Source organism: Lactuca virosa, chromosome 1 (assembly GCF_052849685.1).
Source record: "Lactuca virosa cultivar CGN04683 chromosome 1, Lactuca_virosa_CGN04683_v6, whole genome shotgun sequence".
Lineage (NCBI taxonomy): Eukaryota > Viridiplantae > Streptophyta > Magnoliopsida > Asterales > Asteraceae > Lactuca > Lactuca virosa.
The window spans coordinates 179,220,117-179,232,928 of record NC_136426.1 but is presented as its reverse complement, the minus strand read 5'-3'; the positions used below and the strand labels follow the sequence as shown (position 1 = coordinate 179,232,928).

General features: G+C 35.2%; 1 protein-coding gene across 1 annotated transcript; it reads left to right on the top strand.

The window, feature by feature from the left end:
* Positions 1-7,857: 7,857 nt before the first annotated feature.
* Positions 7,858-8,395, top strand: LOC145124599 (uncharacterized). Its single transcript, XM_079060013.1, has 2 exons — positions 7,858-7,894; positions 7,974-8,395. The coding sequence occupies exons 1-2, from the start codon at positions 7,858-7,860 to the stop codon at positions 8,393-8,395; spliced, it is 459 nt and encodes a 152-aa protein (XP_078916139.1).
* The last annotated feature ends 4,417 nt before the right edge of the window (positions 8,396-12,812 follow it).

Sequence of the window (12,812 nt, the reverse complement as noted above, 5' to 3'; positions counted from 1 at the left end):
GACGTCTTAATTGATATTAAGTTATGAGCACACCAAGACCTTACAAACAAATTTGAATATAAATTTATTTTGGTAGGATCCTCCGATCCCGATTCGATCTTACGATTACGATCTTGCAAATCATAAAATGATCTTAGGTAAGATCCCGATCTTAATAACCTTGGGTTATATACTTTAAACGGTTTTATTATATTTTTCATGATATTTATATATATTAGTTTTCATGTAATGTTATAAAAACATATATTTTTTTATATTTCATTCTTCACAAACAAATGTATTGGTAGAGTTACGCGAAATTGAATGAGTTTTTATTTTATAACCTTTTTTAATCATATCCAAATTCTATATTTCATGTCGGTGATAACACAATTTTTTTGGTTTTATTGGTCTAGACTAACTTTTCACACAACTAATGCATGACCTATCCACCACCGTATGCTGTTAAACATGATATCGATCTAAGCAAGCATTGAAATGTAAAGTCCTAACTTTAATCTTCAAAACTTACACCAACAATTATAAATATTTGTTCAAATTAGTAAACACATTAAATCATACCTTTTAAACAGGGAAATTGCGGCTGAAGAACAAACCCAAGTTACGAGGCAATGATTTCAATATTTCTTGGACCTGTTCTTCCAAAGCTCGAATTCTTTGTTCGATTCCCCGGGATCTTTCATCTGCTTCAACAGCCCTGACCATTGCCATCCATCCGCCTCAGTCCCTCATATTCCTGTCGGATTACCTCTTGGGTATTTATGTAGTTATAGGTGCCCATGACCATATCATGATCTCCCCTTATGGCATTGCAGTCTTGGGTCCTCAGAGTTCTCGGCTGCTGAACCTTTCGGGCGAGCCTAGCATTATTTCTTTATACGACATTTATATCAACACAAATAAACGTTTAATAGGCCCTATTACAATAAGATTTGCAGATGACAGGACAACGAACATTGACCTAATTTTACCAATTGTTACAAAGGATGTGGGTAGTGGTGTTAACTTTATTATTATTATTAATAAAATCATACATCTTCAAAAATGATCCCTAAGGTATGGAAAAGACCATTTTACCATCACATCGGTTAGACTTAACAGCAAATAACTAATGGAATGACCAAATATTAAAAGTTTTGAAACAACAGAGACCAACGTTGATGACTTAAAACATTAAGGAAAAGGATAAGGACTGAACTTGATTTTTTTGGAAACCACAAGGATGATTTTTGAAAATTTGTCAATAGGTTTCGCTAATATCCAACGTTTTCCATGGCTATTTTGGGCCAAGGGCGTTTTTTGGCTATTTAGTGAAAAGTCATTACGTAATTATGTTCGCTTTGTCATTTTTACTATAAACTAGGGAAGATTCCCCCCGCGTTGCGGGGGTTGGAAGGTATTTCTTTGTAAAGTATGTTGTTGATTAAGTGTTTAAAATGGCATGTTGATTAGTGTTACTATCTATGACATATGTTAGGAATTGGAATCCCATATGTCATTTTGTTCTTGTGTTTTGATTATTTCTAAGCTTTTTCTGCAAAAAAAAATCATAAAATTTACATAAAGATATAAAGTTATGATGAAACTCATTCCATTCTTAAAAGCCGAACCAAACATGGTCGAATACCATTGAATCCAAATAAATAGAAGCATGAAGAACAACAAAACAATGTTGACCTGTGAATGTGAAAGCAAGCAATGAATCAAGTTCTCTGAGTTTTGACTTCATGTCTTCCACATCATTTGATAATCTCACCTCTTATGTATGCTTCCTTGATAAAGAATACTCATTCTTCATTGCCTGTACACAAACACCCTTTCTACTTTTCGACACCTCTATGCCCTCCTCAACCTTGCATAAGTGTCAATATAGCCGAATATTAATTATCAACATCATTTTTCTATGGATAAAAATTATGAAATTAAAACACAACTGAAAGCTCCAGAGAGAAGTCAAATTTATACAAAATTTTGTCAATATATATAATGATTGAATTTGTAATTATTTATTTCAATATATGTACAATGAAGGTAGTTTGGTCAAAATTATTATACATATTAATTTCCATATAATCTAGTTAATAATGAATACCTTTACACCTGTGGGCACCGCCCACTTGTTTTTTGGACCGGTTGCAGTTTCATGCGTTCTCTGCTATCTAAAAGATAGCTAAGGCAATAACAATACACATAAAAGTAAATCAGTTACTTATATGGTTATTGGGTGAAACGAGTCATTTTTTGCTAATGTTGTTGGTTTCCCTGTTAAAAATGCATATAACCACAAGGATACATGATGTAAATTCAAAACTTAACTGTACCTTTCAGTGCATTGATGAATAAACAGTTGAAACCAACTGGAGAATAAAATTGGTTATCTTGTTGGTTTTGGAGCAACCACAAACATACCCTGATCAATAATGAGAAGCATGTTTTTAAAATTGGTCAATTTAGGGTACTATATATTATTGAATAATGATTTATCATGAACTAACCTTGGCAAAATTGATGTGCTATGGGGAAAAGATTTCAACACCAGTGCCCAAGTCATATAACACATGAGGTAGATATTAAAAATAGTATGTTGATGTTAAATATTTGATAGTTATATAGAAGAACAAAGAACAAAAAGAATGATAGTGAAAAGTATATTACAAAGTAGAAACTCAATATTCTCCACCATTTGGTTTCTGCATCCATGAGTATATTCTTCTTCTTACAACACCCGATGATTAAATCATTGAAAATATCATGGTCCAACTCAATCTCAATACTCTCCATCAAAAATCCCACTTACCATCATATAAAATGTCTTCGCAGTAGGAGAAACACATATGTGAAGCATTTCATCGAACACTTGGAATGCACTCTCCGTCCTACCTGCTTTATAGTAGTTGCAAATGATTGAATTTCTTCAGAAAAAGAAGATTAAAATGAAGATGTAGCTTTGATTAATAATCATGTAAAAACCTATACATAATAACCAAGTTGAAGTTAGAATCGCCTACTTTGATTGATAGAGGAGACATGAAACGGAGGTTTATGGAGAGAATCAAAATCCCTAGGAAGTATCGACACCATCTGAAAATTACAGACTTCACCGGAGAAGACAAATTGAGAACCGCAAACAATACCTAAATATTGAGGTGTCGACGAAGTGGCAGTGACGGAGAGTATTCATCTCTTTCTCCATCCATCTACAATCAATTTCATCTGCAGGGAAGAAAAACACCGGTTAAAAACACACACAACAAATTTTGGCCTATGCTGATGTGGTGTGACAACAAAGACAGCCTGGTGTAGTGATGCGATGGTGGTCGAAGAGAAAGCAGGATTGAGCACAGTTAGAGGTAGGGTTGGTGCTAGGGCAAAGACATACCTGAAGTCTTTTTGTAACAACCGAAAGCATAAGCAAGCAAAAGCAAATACCTAAAATCGAAAATGGAGAAGAACTTTCATCCAAGACGTCGCCGGTGGAGAAAAGTCGAAGGCGACGATGGGAAATCGAGTAGCTGTACAAGAGACGGGTCTATCAAAAGAAAAATGGATCAGATGGAAATTAGAGTTTTAGAAATAGCTTAGATTGACATACCTGGTTTTGGGATTTCCTTTCGTGAAGGGCTACTACAACATCAATTATATACGTCGAAGTTAATAGAGAAACGAAACAGTGGTGAGTGGCCGATGGGACAGAAGGAGAATGAAGGAGGAGAGAAGAGAGATAAGGAGTAGGTCGTTTGTCGGAAAACGGGAAGGCTTTCTTTCAAAGAAGTAATTGCAGATTGGTAGAATCGGCGGTGAATGCCGGTCACGACCTCTAATCGCCGTTCATCTTCGTTGACAACCTCATGCCAAAAAAATGAAGATGGAGAATATTCGACTGCTGTATTAGTTAAACAGATGAGGCGGTGGATATTGTAATCGGAGGAGAAAGGCGGTGATTCAGAGCAATGACCAAATTGCCAACTTCCAAAATTGGTGTGGCAAAATTCTAAAGTGACAAAAACGGAAGAATTAAAAGTGAACAAAAGACAAAGTTGCGTGGCAGAATTCGAAAAGCCAAAACTTCAATGTTGATAAGGCTCCCCAAAATTAATGTTATATATAATTATAACATAAAGAGAAAATTGCAAATTTTGCCTAACACACTAATTGCTTTGTGGAAAATAGCCAAAAAAACCAAAATTGTAAATTTAGCCACTAAAATCGCAGATGGAACTACCCCATCTGCGATTTCGCAATACCATTTGCGAATGTACAAGTGGCTAAAACACAGACGTGCTTTACCACTTGTATATTCGCATGTGGTTTTTTTCTATATATAGAATGTTTTTCAGGGTAAAATCGCAGATGGAGTATGTCCATATGCGATTTCCTCTCTCTTTTATCTGTGATTTTGTTGGGTTTTTTTTTTTTTTTTTACTACGAAATTGATGGGTTTGACTACGAAATAACTTTATTATATATAAACTTTTGTAAAAAATTATCAGTTTACTTGTTATTTCTTTAGAAAATTTCTTTAAAACCTCTCTAAAAAATGATTGAATATTTGGTTTGCCTTGTAACTGGTGGGAGATGGCAAGTTATTGAAACAAATCTGGAATATGTATGTCCACAGGGAGGTATTTTTGAATTCGCTTTGATATTTTCTGAGTATATTAGTTATAGTGAGTTTGTATCTTTAGTGAGAAGCAAAATCGGTTTCTTAGACAAATATAAAATTAGTCTTCGTTTCCATCATCCTGAATTGAATCATTATATAGCCATGATTGAAGACATGATGTTAGAATGTTGATAAATGTAATCAAATGTAGTGGAGGAAGGGCTGTGAAAGTGTTTGTGGTGGTTGATGAAGGAGATGAGGTTAATGAGGTTGGCCAGAATGGAAATGAGTCGGTTGCTAATTTATGCAGCTATAAAGGGAGCAACAATCTGATAGGTGCTTTCAATACTCTTAGTGTACCTCAATTTCACAGTGTTGCTGAAAATGTTAATGTTAGTTATTCGCCTATTCACTATGTGGATCCTAAGAATTACAAGTATGTTGGTGATGATGGTGTTGGTACATATCTTAATGATGTGGGTGGTCGTTGTGTTGATGTTCCCAAACACGAAGTTAAAGTTATGAATAGGCGTGTAATAGATAAAAGTAAAAAAGAAAAAGTTATGACTAAAAAAGATGAAAAAATGCATGTTTACGGGGATTATGTTGATGTTGCTGATGTAGCTTTAGATATAACCGACTTAGAAAGCAATTCTGATGGAGATGAGTTGGGTGATGAAGTCAAAGCTAAGTTTCTCGATAACCTTTTTTACGGTATGCCCCTGTACCAGAATGTCCAGTTGATATTAATGAAGATATCCCAACACAGATGGTAGACATCAATCTTCAAAAGATTGAATGTGAGAGTATATTTAAGAACAAAGAACTTCTAAAACGGGCTATTGGAAAAAAAATGTCTTCGAGAAGGTTTTCAGACGAGGACAAGTAGATCCACTAAATAGAGGTATGAGGTTGTGTGTGTTTCGAAAAATTGTTCTTGGTTACTAAGAGAAAAAGGAATTAAAAAATCATGGCGTACTTTTCCAAGTGAATAAATTTGTTGATGTACACACATGTTCTTCAACAATTTTGCAACCTTATCATTGACAGGCAAACAAATATGTTTTGGGTGAATGTCTTGTTGATGTTTTGGTTGAAGATTATAGTAGAGTTTATCGGGGAAAAGAAATTATTAATGATACAAATGCTCAATTGAAAATCAATATCTCATACCATCAGGCTTGGTGTGCGAAGCAATATGCATTGTTGTTGTTAAGGGGTACGAAAGAGGACTCTTTTACCAAACTTCCGTCTTATTTCCACAATTTGGCCAAACATAATCCGGGTACGGTGACACATATTCAAACATATGGTGATGATCGGTTTCACTTTTTGTACGTCGCACTTGGTTGCTCGGTTAGTATTTAATATTTTATTATTATTATTATTTTTATTTTGGTGTATTTGAATAGATATACAATGTATTGTAGGTACACGCTTTTGTCAATTTTTGTAAACCGACCCTTGTAGTAGATGGAGCCCACCTAAAGGGCGAGTTCAAAGGTACCATGTTAGCAGTTACTAAGGACGGACAAAATAAACTATTACCGGTTGCATATGGTATATGCAAAAATGAGTGTACAGAATCTTGGACATGGTTTTTTCAAAAACTACGTGATTGCATAGGCAATATGGAGGAGCTTACAATTATATCTAATAGGTCTCCATCTATAGCGACATTCGTTGCCAACATTTTTCATCACGGAATATGTGGTGTCTATTTGTATTTCAACATAGTATCTAGATTCGGGAAGAGTAACACAGTTAAAGGAATTTTTTGGGTGGCTTGTAGGGCGTATACAATTGATGCTACCATGGAACTTATGAAAAAAGACAAAAGAACCAGTATGGGAATACTTACAAAGTATAAATCCTGAAATTTGGTCTAGGGCACATTTTAGAGGGAACCGATACAATCTTATGTCGTCCAACAGTGCGGAGTCTATAAACGCATTATCTCGACACGCACGTAAGGTGCCGATACTTATGTTGATCAATTTTTTATGCAACAATGCAACAGTGGTGGTTTCAAAGACGTAACTTTGCAGGTATTAAGTTAAGTTTTAATATTAATGTTTTGTTAAATGTTATTGATTTTAACTTTGTAATTTTGTCTATTTTTTTAAGCGGAAGCAACAACAACACTCACCATTTGGGCCGATGATATTGTAAAAGAAAACAAAAAATCTTTTAGTAATTGGGATGTTCGCATGATCTCAAATATGAAATGTGAGGTCAAAAAGGGGGCACAAAATGTGATTGTTGATTTCCAACAAATGACATGTACATGTAGGCATTGGCAACTTGATGGCATACCTTGTGGTCATGTCATAAGATGTTTAACAGTCAACAATTACCAAGACTGCTTGAGGTTTGCATTAAATGCTTACTTTACCGAAACACTGAGGAAAACGTAAGAGGAGTCAGTAAACCCTTTGCCAAAGTCATCCGAATGGGAGATCCCCGATGATTTGATGATTGTTAAGCCACCTATAATGGATAAATCTTAGCTAGGCAGGCCAAGAAACACAGACCGCATTACATCCCAAGGCGAGGGTCTAATTAGAAAAGAGTGTTCTACATGTGGTCAAGTAGGACACACGAGAAACAATTGTACTGGAAGGGCGTCCGGTAGTGGAGCACGTCGCACGAGAATTTCTACTACAGAAATCGCATTTAATATTGGTGGTTCTGCGAGTTGCTCACAAACCTATCACGCCGATTTTGATATAAAACAACCTTAAATTGAAGAGTTAACTTATTATGTATTGTAATGTTTTTATATGGTATATGCAAAAATGAGTGTACCAATTCTTGGACATGGTTTTTTCAAAATCTACGTGATTGCATAGGCAATATGCAGGAGCTTACAATTATATCTGATAGGTCTCCATCTATAGCAACATCCGTTGCCAACATTTTTCCTCACGCTCATCACGGAATATGTGGTGTCCATTTGTATTTCAACATAGTATCTAGATTCGGGAAGAGTAACACAGTTAAAGGAATTTTTTGGGAAGCTTGTAGGGCGAACACAGGTGATGCTTTTAACGTTGCCATGGATGTTATGAAAAAGACAAAAGAACCAGTATAGGAGTACTTAAAAAGTATAAATCCAAAAAATTGGTCAAGGGCACATTTTAGAGGGAACCGATACAATCTTATGTCGTCCAACAGTGCGGAGTCTATAAATGCATTATCTAGACACGCACGTAAGGTGCCGATACTTATGTTGATCAATTTTTTGTGCAACAATGCAACAATGGTGGTTTCAAAGACGTAACTTTGCGGGTATTAAGTTAAGTTTTAATATTAATGTTTTGTTAAATGGTATTGATCTTAACTTTGTAATTTTGTCTATTTTTTTAAGCGGAAGCAACAACAACACTCACCCCATGGACCGATGATATTGTAAAAGAAAACAAAACAACTTTTAGTAAGTGGGATGTTCGCATGATGTCAAATACGAAATGCGAGGTCAAAAAGGGGGCACAAAACGTGATTGTTGATTTCCAACAAATGACATGTACATGTAGGCATTGGCAACTTGATGGGATACCTTGTGGTCATGTCATAAGATGTTTAACAGTGAACAATTACCAAGACTGCTCGAGGTATGCATTAAATGCTTACTTTACCGAAACACTAAGGAAAACGTATGAGGAATCAATAAACCCTTTGCCAAAGCCATCCGAATGGGATATCCCCGATGATTTGATGATTGTTAAGCCACCTATAATGGATAAACGTCACCCAGGCAGGCCAAGAAACACAGACCGCATTCCATCCTAAGGCGAAGGTCCAATTAGAAAAGAGTGTTCTACATGTGGTCAACTAGGACACACGAGAAACAATTGTACTGGAAGGGAGTCCGGTAGTGGAGCACGTCGCAGAATTTCTACTGCAGAAATGGCATTTAATATTGGTGGTTCAGCGAGTTGCTCACAAACCTATGACGCTGATTTTGATATAAAACAACCTTGAAATGAAGAGTTGTTAACTTATTATATATTGTAATTTTTGTATTAAATCTTACAAGACATTGCTATGCTTTCATATTTTAATTTAGTTTGTAGATTATAACAAATAATGAAGCTTTTATATTATAATATTTGGTTTGCAGATTATAACAATTACAAGATGTTATTTTAAAAAAAACAACAAACGGTCCTTTTGCAACCAAAGATGTATCATGATAATATTACAACAATTTTGTAACTAATTTTTAAACTCATGGAACTGCAATGGGTATTTCTCTTTCTTAATTGTTATATAGTCATCCCTAATTCTCATTTTTTTTTCCAAACGATCATTTTGCACCATAATGTGTATCAACTGCTCGTCCTTCTCAGCAAGCCATTTTTCGGTCATTTTGATTGCCTTCTTAGTCTTTTTTATCCATTCTTCATGCTCTTTGATTTTGTTTTTATTGAGGTTTATCCATTCTTGAGTTTGTTTGCATTCCGATACAATATCATTACCACGTTGAGTGAGAAGTCGGGATGACTCTTTGTCCTCTTCTTGTTCTTCAGCCTTCTTCAATTCTTCAAAATTTTCATCTGACATATATGGCCCATCTGAAGAGGGTGTAAAAAAAGGGTCGACTGAATCATGGTATTAACAATCTACTTCGTTGTATGAGCAAACTTCGAATTTGTGTGAGGAACTCATAATAAAGTCGACATTATAATAAATTGGTGCTATAAGTGGTATTTATACATATTAGTCCAAATGCTACCATTTCGTAGTCAGAGTTGTAATTCATAGTCCAACTTTGAAATGACCACACATTAATAACAAGTCACTGTAGTAACCTGCAAATCGTAGTCAAACTCTGAAGTGACAAGATGTAAATGACTGTTTGACATGATAAGTCATTGCAGTAACCTGCAAATCGTAGTCAAACTCTTAAGTGACAAGACATAAATGACTGTTTGACATGATAAGTCACTGCAGTAACCTGCAAATCGTAGTCCAAATGAAACCATTTCGTAGTCAAAGTTGTAATTCATAGTCCTGTATTTATTAATATAAATAGATGTTTAAGATCTAAAAACCAAACACCCAAATCACCTAAACGAAACCAACTCCCATATTTAGAAATGTCTATAATTTTTACAATTATAGTAATAAAAGTTAAAATTAAAATAACTAACATAACAATAAAACCATTTAAATATAAGAAAATTTTTATACCCTAATTGGAGCCGTAAATCCTGAGATGGTGTATTTTAAAGTTTGTCAACGCTCAGGCAGTGATAAATATTTATTTATCTTGTTCCACGTATCCTGAAGGTCATCATACGTAAAATCCCATAAATAGCTACCCCAAGCGAAACTAACAAAACAAAAAAATATTAGTTATAATATAAATTAACATTAATAATATAAAACTTTCAAAGTAAACAAAAAATACTTGTTCCAGACATCCAAATTCTCAGCAAAAAAAAAAACCAATCTTGTGGCACCTAATCATTTATTTCTTTTCCCAAAAAACATTCACACAAAATGTATATCAAACATACTCTAACTGCATCGGCGTCGTCAACTTCTAAGAATGATTGATTTAAAATAAAACTTTTCAGGTCACCGATTTTCACCGAACTATTTGTATAGTTCGGAAATAGTCGCTCATGCAATAAACATCTTTTTTTACTACTAACTATTTTTTCTGACACTTTTTTCCTGATATTTTTTGGATACTCCCCAAAATTCAACCCGGTTATCAAACAAAACTCTTCCGGCCCATATACCATTTTCGTATCGCCTACTCTAAAATATAACCGTTTTATTCCATCTGAAGATAAAACAGCGTCCGACCGTATCTGATGAAGAAACATTTTGTGGAACAACAATCCGTCCCCTTGTAAACGAGGGACGTCCAACAAGTAACCAAATACCGTATCTCTAAATATATCACATCTGACACCATCTAACACTTCAAATACTTCTCATATGTTACACCCCGATCCTTTCAAGTTTACAATAGCTTTCACATTGAAATTATTATAATCATGATGCACAAAACACAATAACATATTAGAAAACTAAACAACTATTTCATTTTAAAATATATGATTATTAAATGCAATAATAACATAAACAATAATAACAATGCAAATAGAAATATTTAATCTATAATTTATATATTTACGCTGAAAAACAATAACATACTATAACAAATTTTCAAGACAAAATTGCAAAAATGGTCCCCGTGGTTGGCAAATTTATGTGCTTTTGGTCCAAAACGAAACTTTGGTGCACCACTGGTCCAAAATTGGATCTATCTATCGTTTTTGGTCCCAATCTACATAAAAAGACCATTATGCCCTTATAGTTTGTTTTTCTATTTTTTTATTTATATTAATGTTTTCAGCTAATTGAAAATACAAACAAACAAACACACACACACACACTCTCACTCTCTCTCTCTCTCTCTCTCTCTCTCTCTCTCTCTCTCTCTTCTTCCGTCTTTGACTTGTGAAAGTCAAATGGACTTATGAGGAAACATGCTAAAGCACGTTCCTTCCCTGATCAAATTGAAACCATATACAAGTGAATGAAAGAAAATTAATCGGTTCTTCTTTTTCTCCTTGTAACCATTTACCACCTCCATCTTCTTGAAATGGTGTTAAATATAGGGCATAACCCTCTAAAGCCTCACGAATCTACAGGCCCAATTCATCAGTTCTGAAACACCACCATTTCACACCATCGGACCACCTTGCACCACTCACTATGGACCAAAATCACCACTAAATACTACCCAACCTTCATGTTTTCTGTTTACCTTTCTTCCTGTTGGGTCAAAAATATGGTTTATACTTTGCTTTTCTACTTGATTGTAATTTTATGTAATATTATATGTGTTTACGGTCAGGTTTACGGCCAGGTAGTGTTTACGGCCGTAAACAGGTTTACGACCGTAAACCCTGTTTATGGCCCAATGGGTGTTTACGACCGTAAACTCCGTTTACGGCCGTAAACCCAGTTTGTTGCCCAGTCGAGTATATATAGGGGTGAAGGGTGTGAGGAATAGATTGATGAACAGTAGAGAGTGTACGGTAGAGAGAAGAACAAGTGTGTGTTGTGTGTGAATCTTGTAAGGGAACTTCATTCTAATCAATTCAAACAAGATTCATATTATTATTCTTCTCCTTCTCTTCTATTTGAACGGACATCATCCAATTGATTGGGTTTCCGCTCCATCAATTGGATCTGATTGATACACAAGCATTTTGGGGACTTACAATTGGTATCAGAGACAGTATATGGCTAACAGATAGAAAAAATTGCATAGATAGAATTTGCAGAGAAATAGATTTGCATATGTTGCAGTCCAGGTCGGATCTCTTCCAATCACGCAGAGGAGGCAACATATGACTAACAGATAGATAGAAAAAGAAAACAATTTTCTACAGACCTAAGTCATCGGAATTTACCAGTCGCCCCATCAATACCGAATTTAAGGACAGAATCCGCACATCGAGGAAAAGTTAATCCACGGTTCCAAGTACGGGTTCATTTAATCTGACGAGTGGATTCTCATATATATCTCCCTGCTCAACCTATCCGAGCGTCGTATTGTCAGGCTAAACGGATCTAACTAGGTCAAGATTTGTTAAGTCTAAGAATTTCTTAAGTTCAACTCTGCCTAGTCAAGTCCATTTATAATCTTTCGTGCCTACCGACGCATCAACCCAGAGTAAAGACCCTTCAATTTTGGGTACGTTACGCAGACTCAAATTGTCTGTTATCACTGGATAATATCACTTCCCAGTCCTTCATCAACAAGCAAAACTGTTAGCGACAATATTTTTGATTTTTCTGAATTTTTTGATGTTTTTGGATTTTTGAATGTTTTTCCGAATTTGAGAAAGTTGAGGAGCAGGAGAGGGCCCTAGCCACCTTAACCATGGCATTATCTCCCGATATTGCTCAAGGTTTTCGTTAGTACACTTCAGCTAAAGATCTATGGGAAGCCCTAATTGAAGTTTATGAGGGCAATGAAGATATGAAGGAGAGTCGCCAGGACATGTTGAGACAAAAGTTCAACCTGTTCAACTACATTCCAGGAGAGACTCTTGAGGCTCAATTGCAGAGGTTCACAACTCTCACAACGGACATGAACATATCTGGGATTTACTTGACTAAGTCAGAAATCAACAAGAAGCTTCTGAATGCTCTTCCTAGACCATGGGATATGAAT

Coding starts and splice junctions, on each gene's coding strand:
- LOC145124599 (XM_079060013.1), top strand. CDS start 7,858: ATGCAACAATGGTGGTTTCAAAGACGTAACTTTGCGG. Junction 7,895..7,973: donor TCAAAGACGTAACTTTGCGG/GTATTAAGTTAA, acceptor TATTTTTTTAAG/CGGAAGCAACAACAACACTC.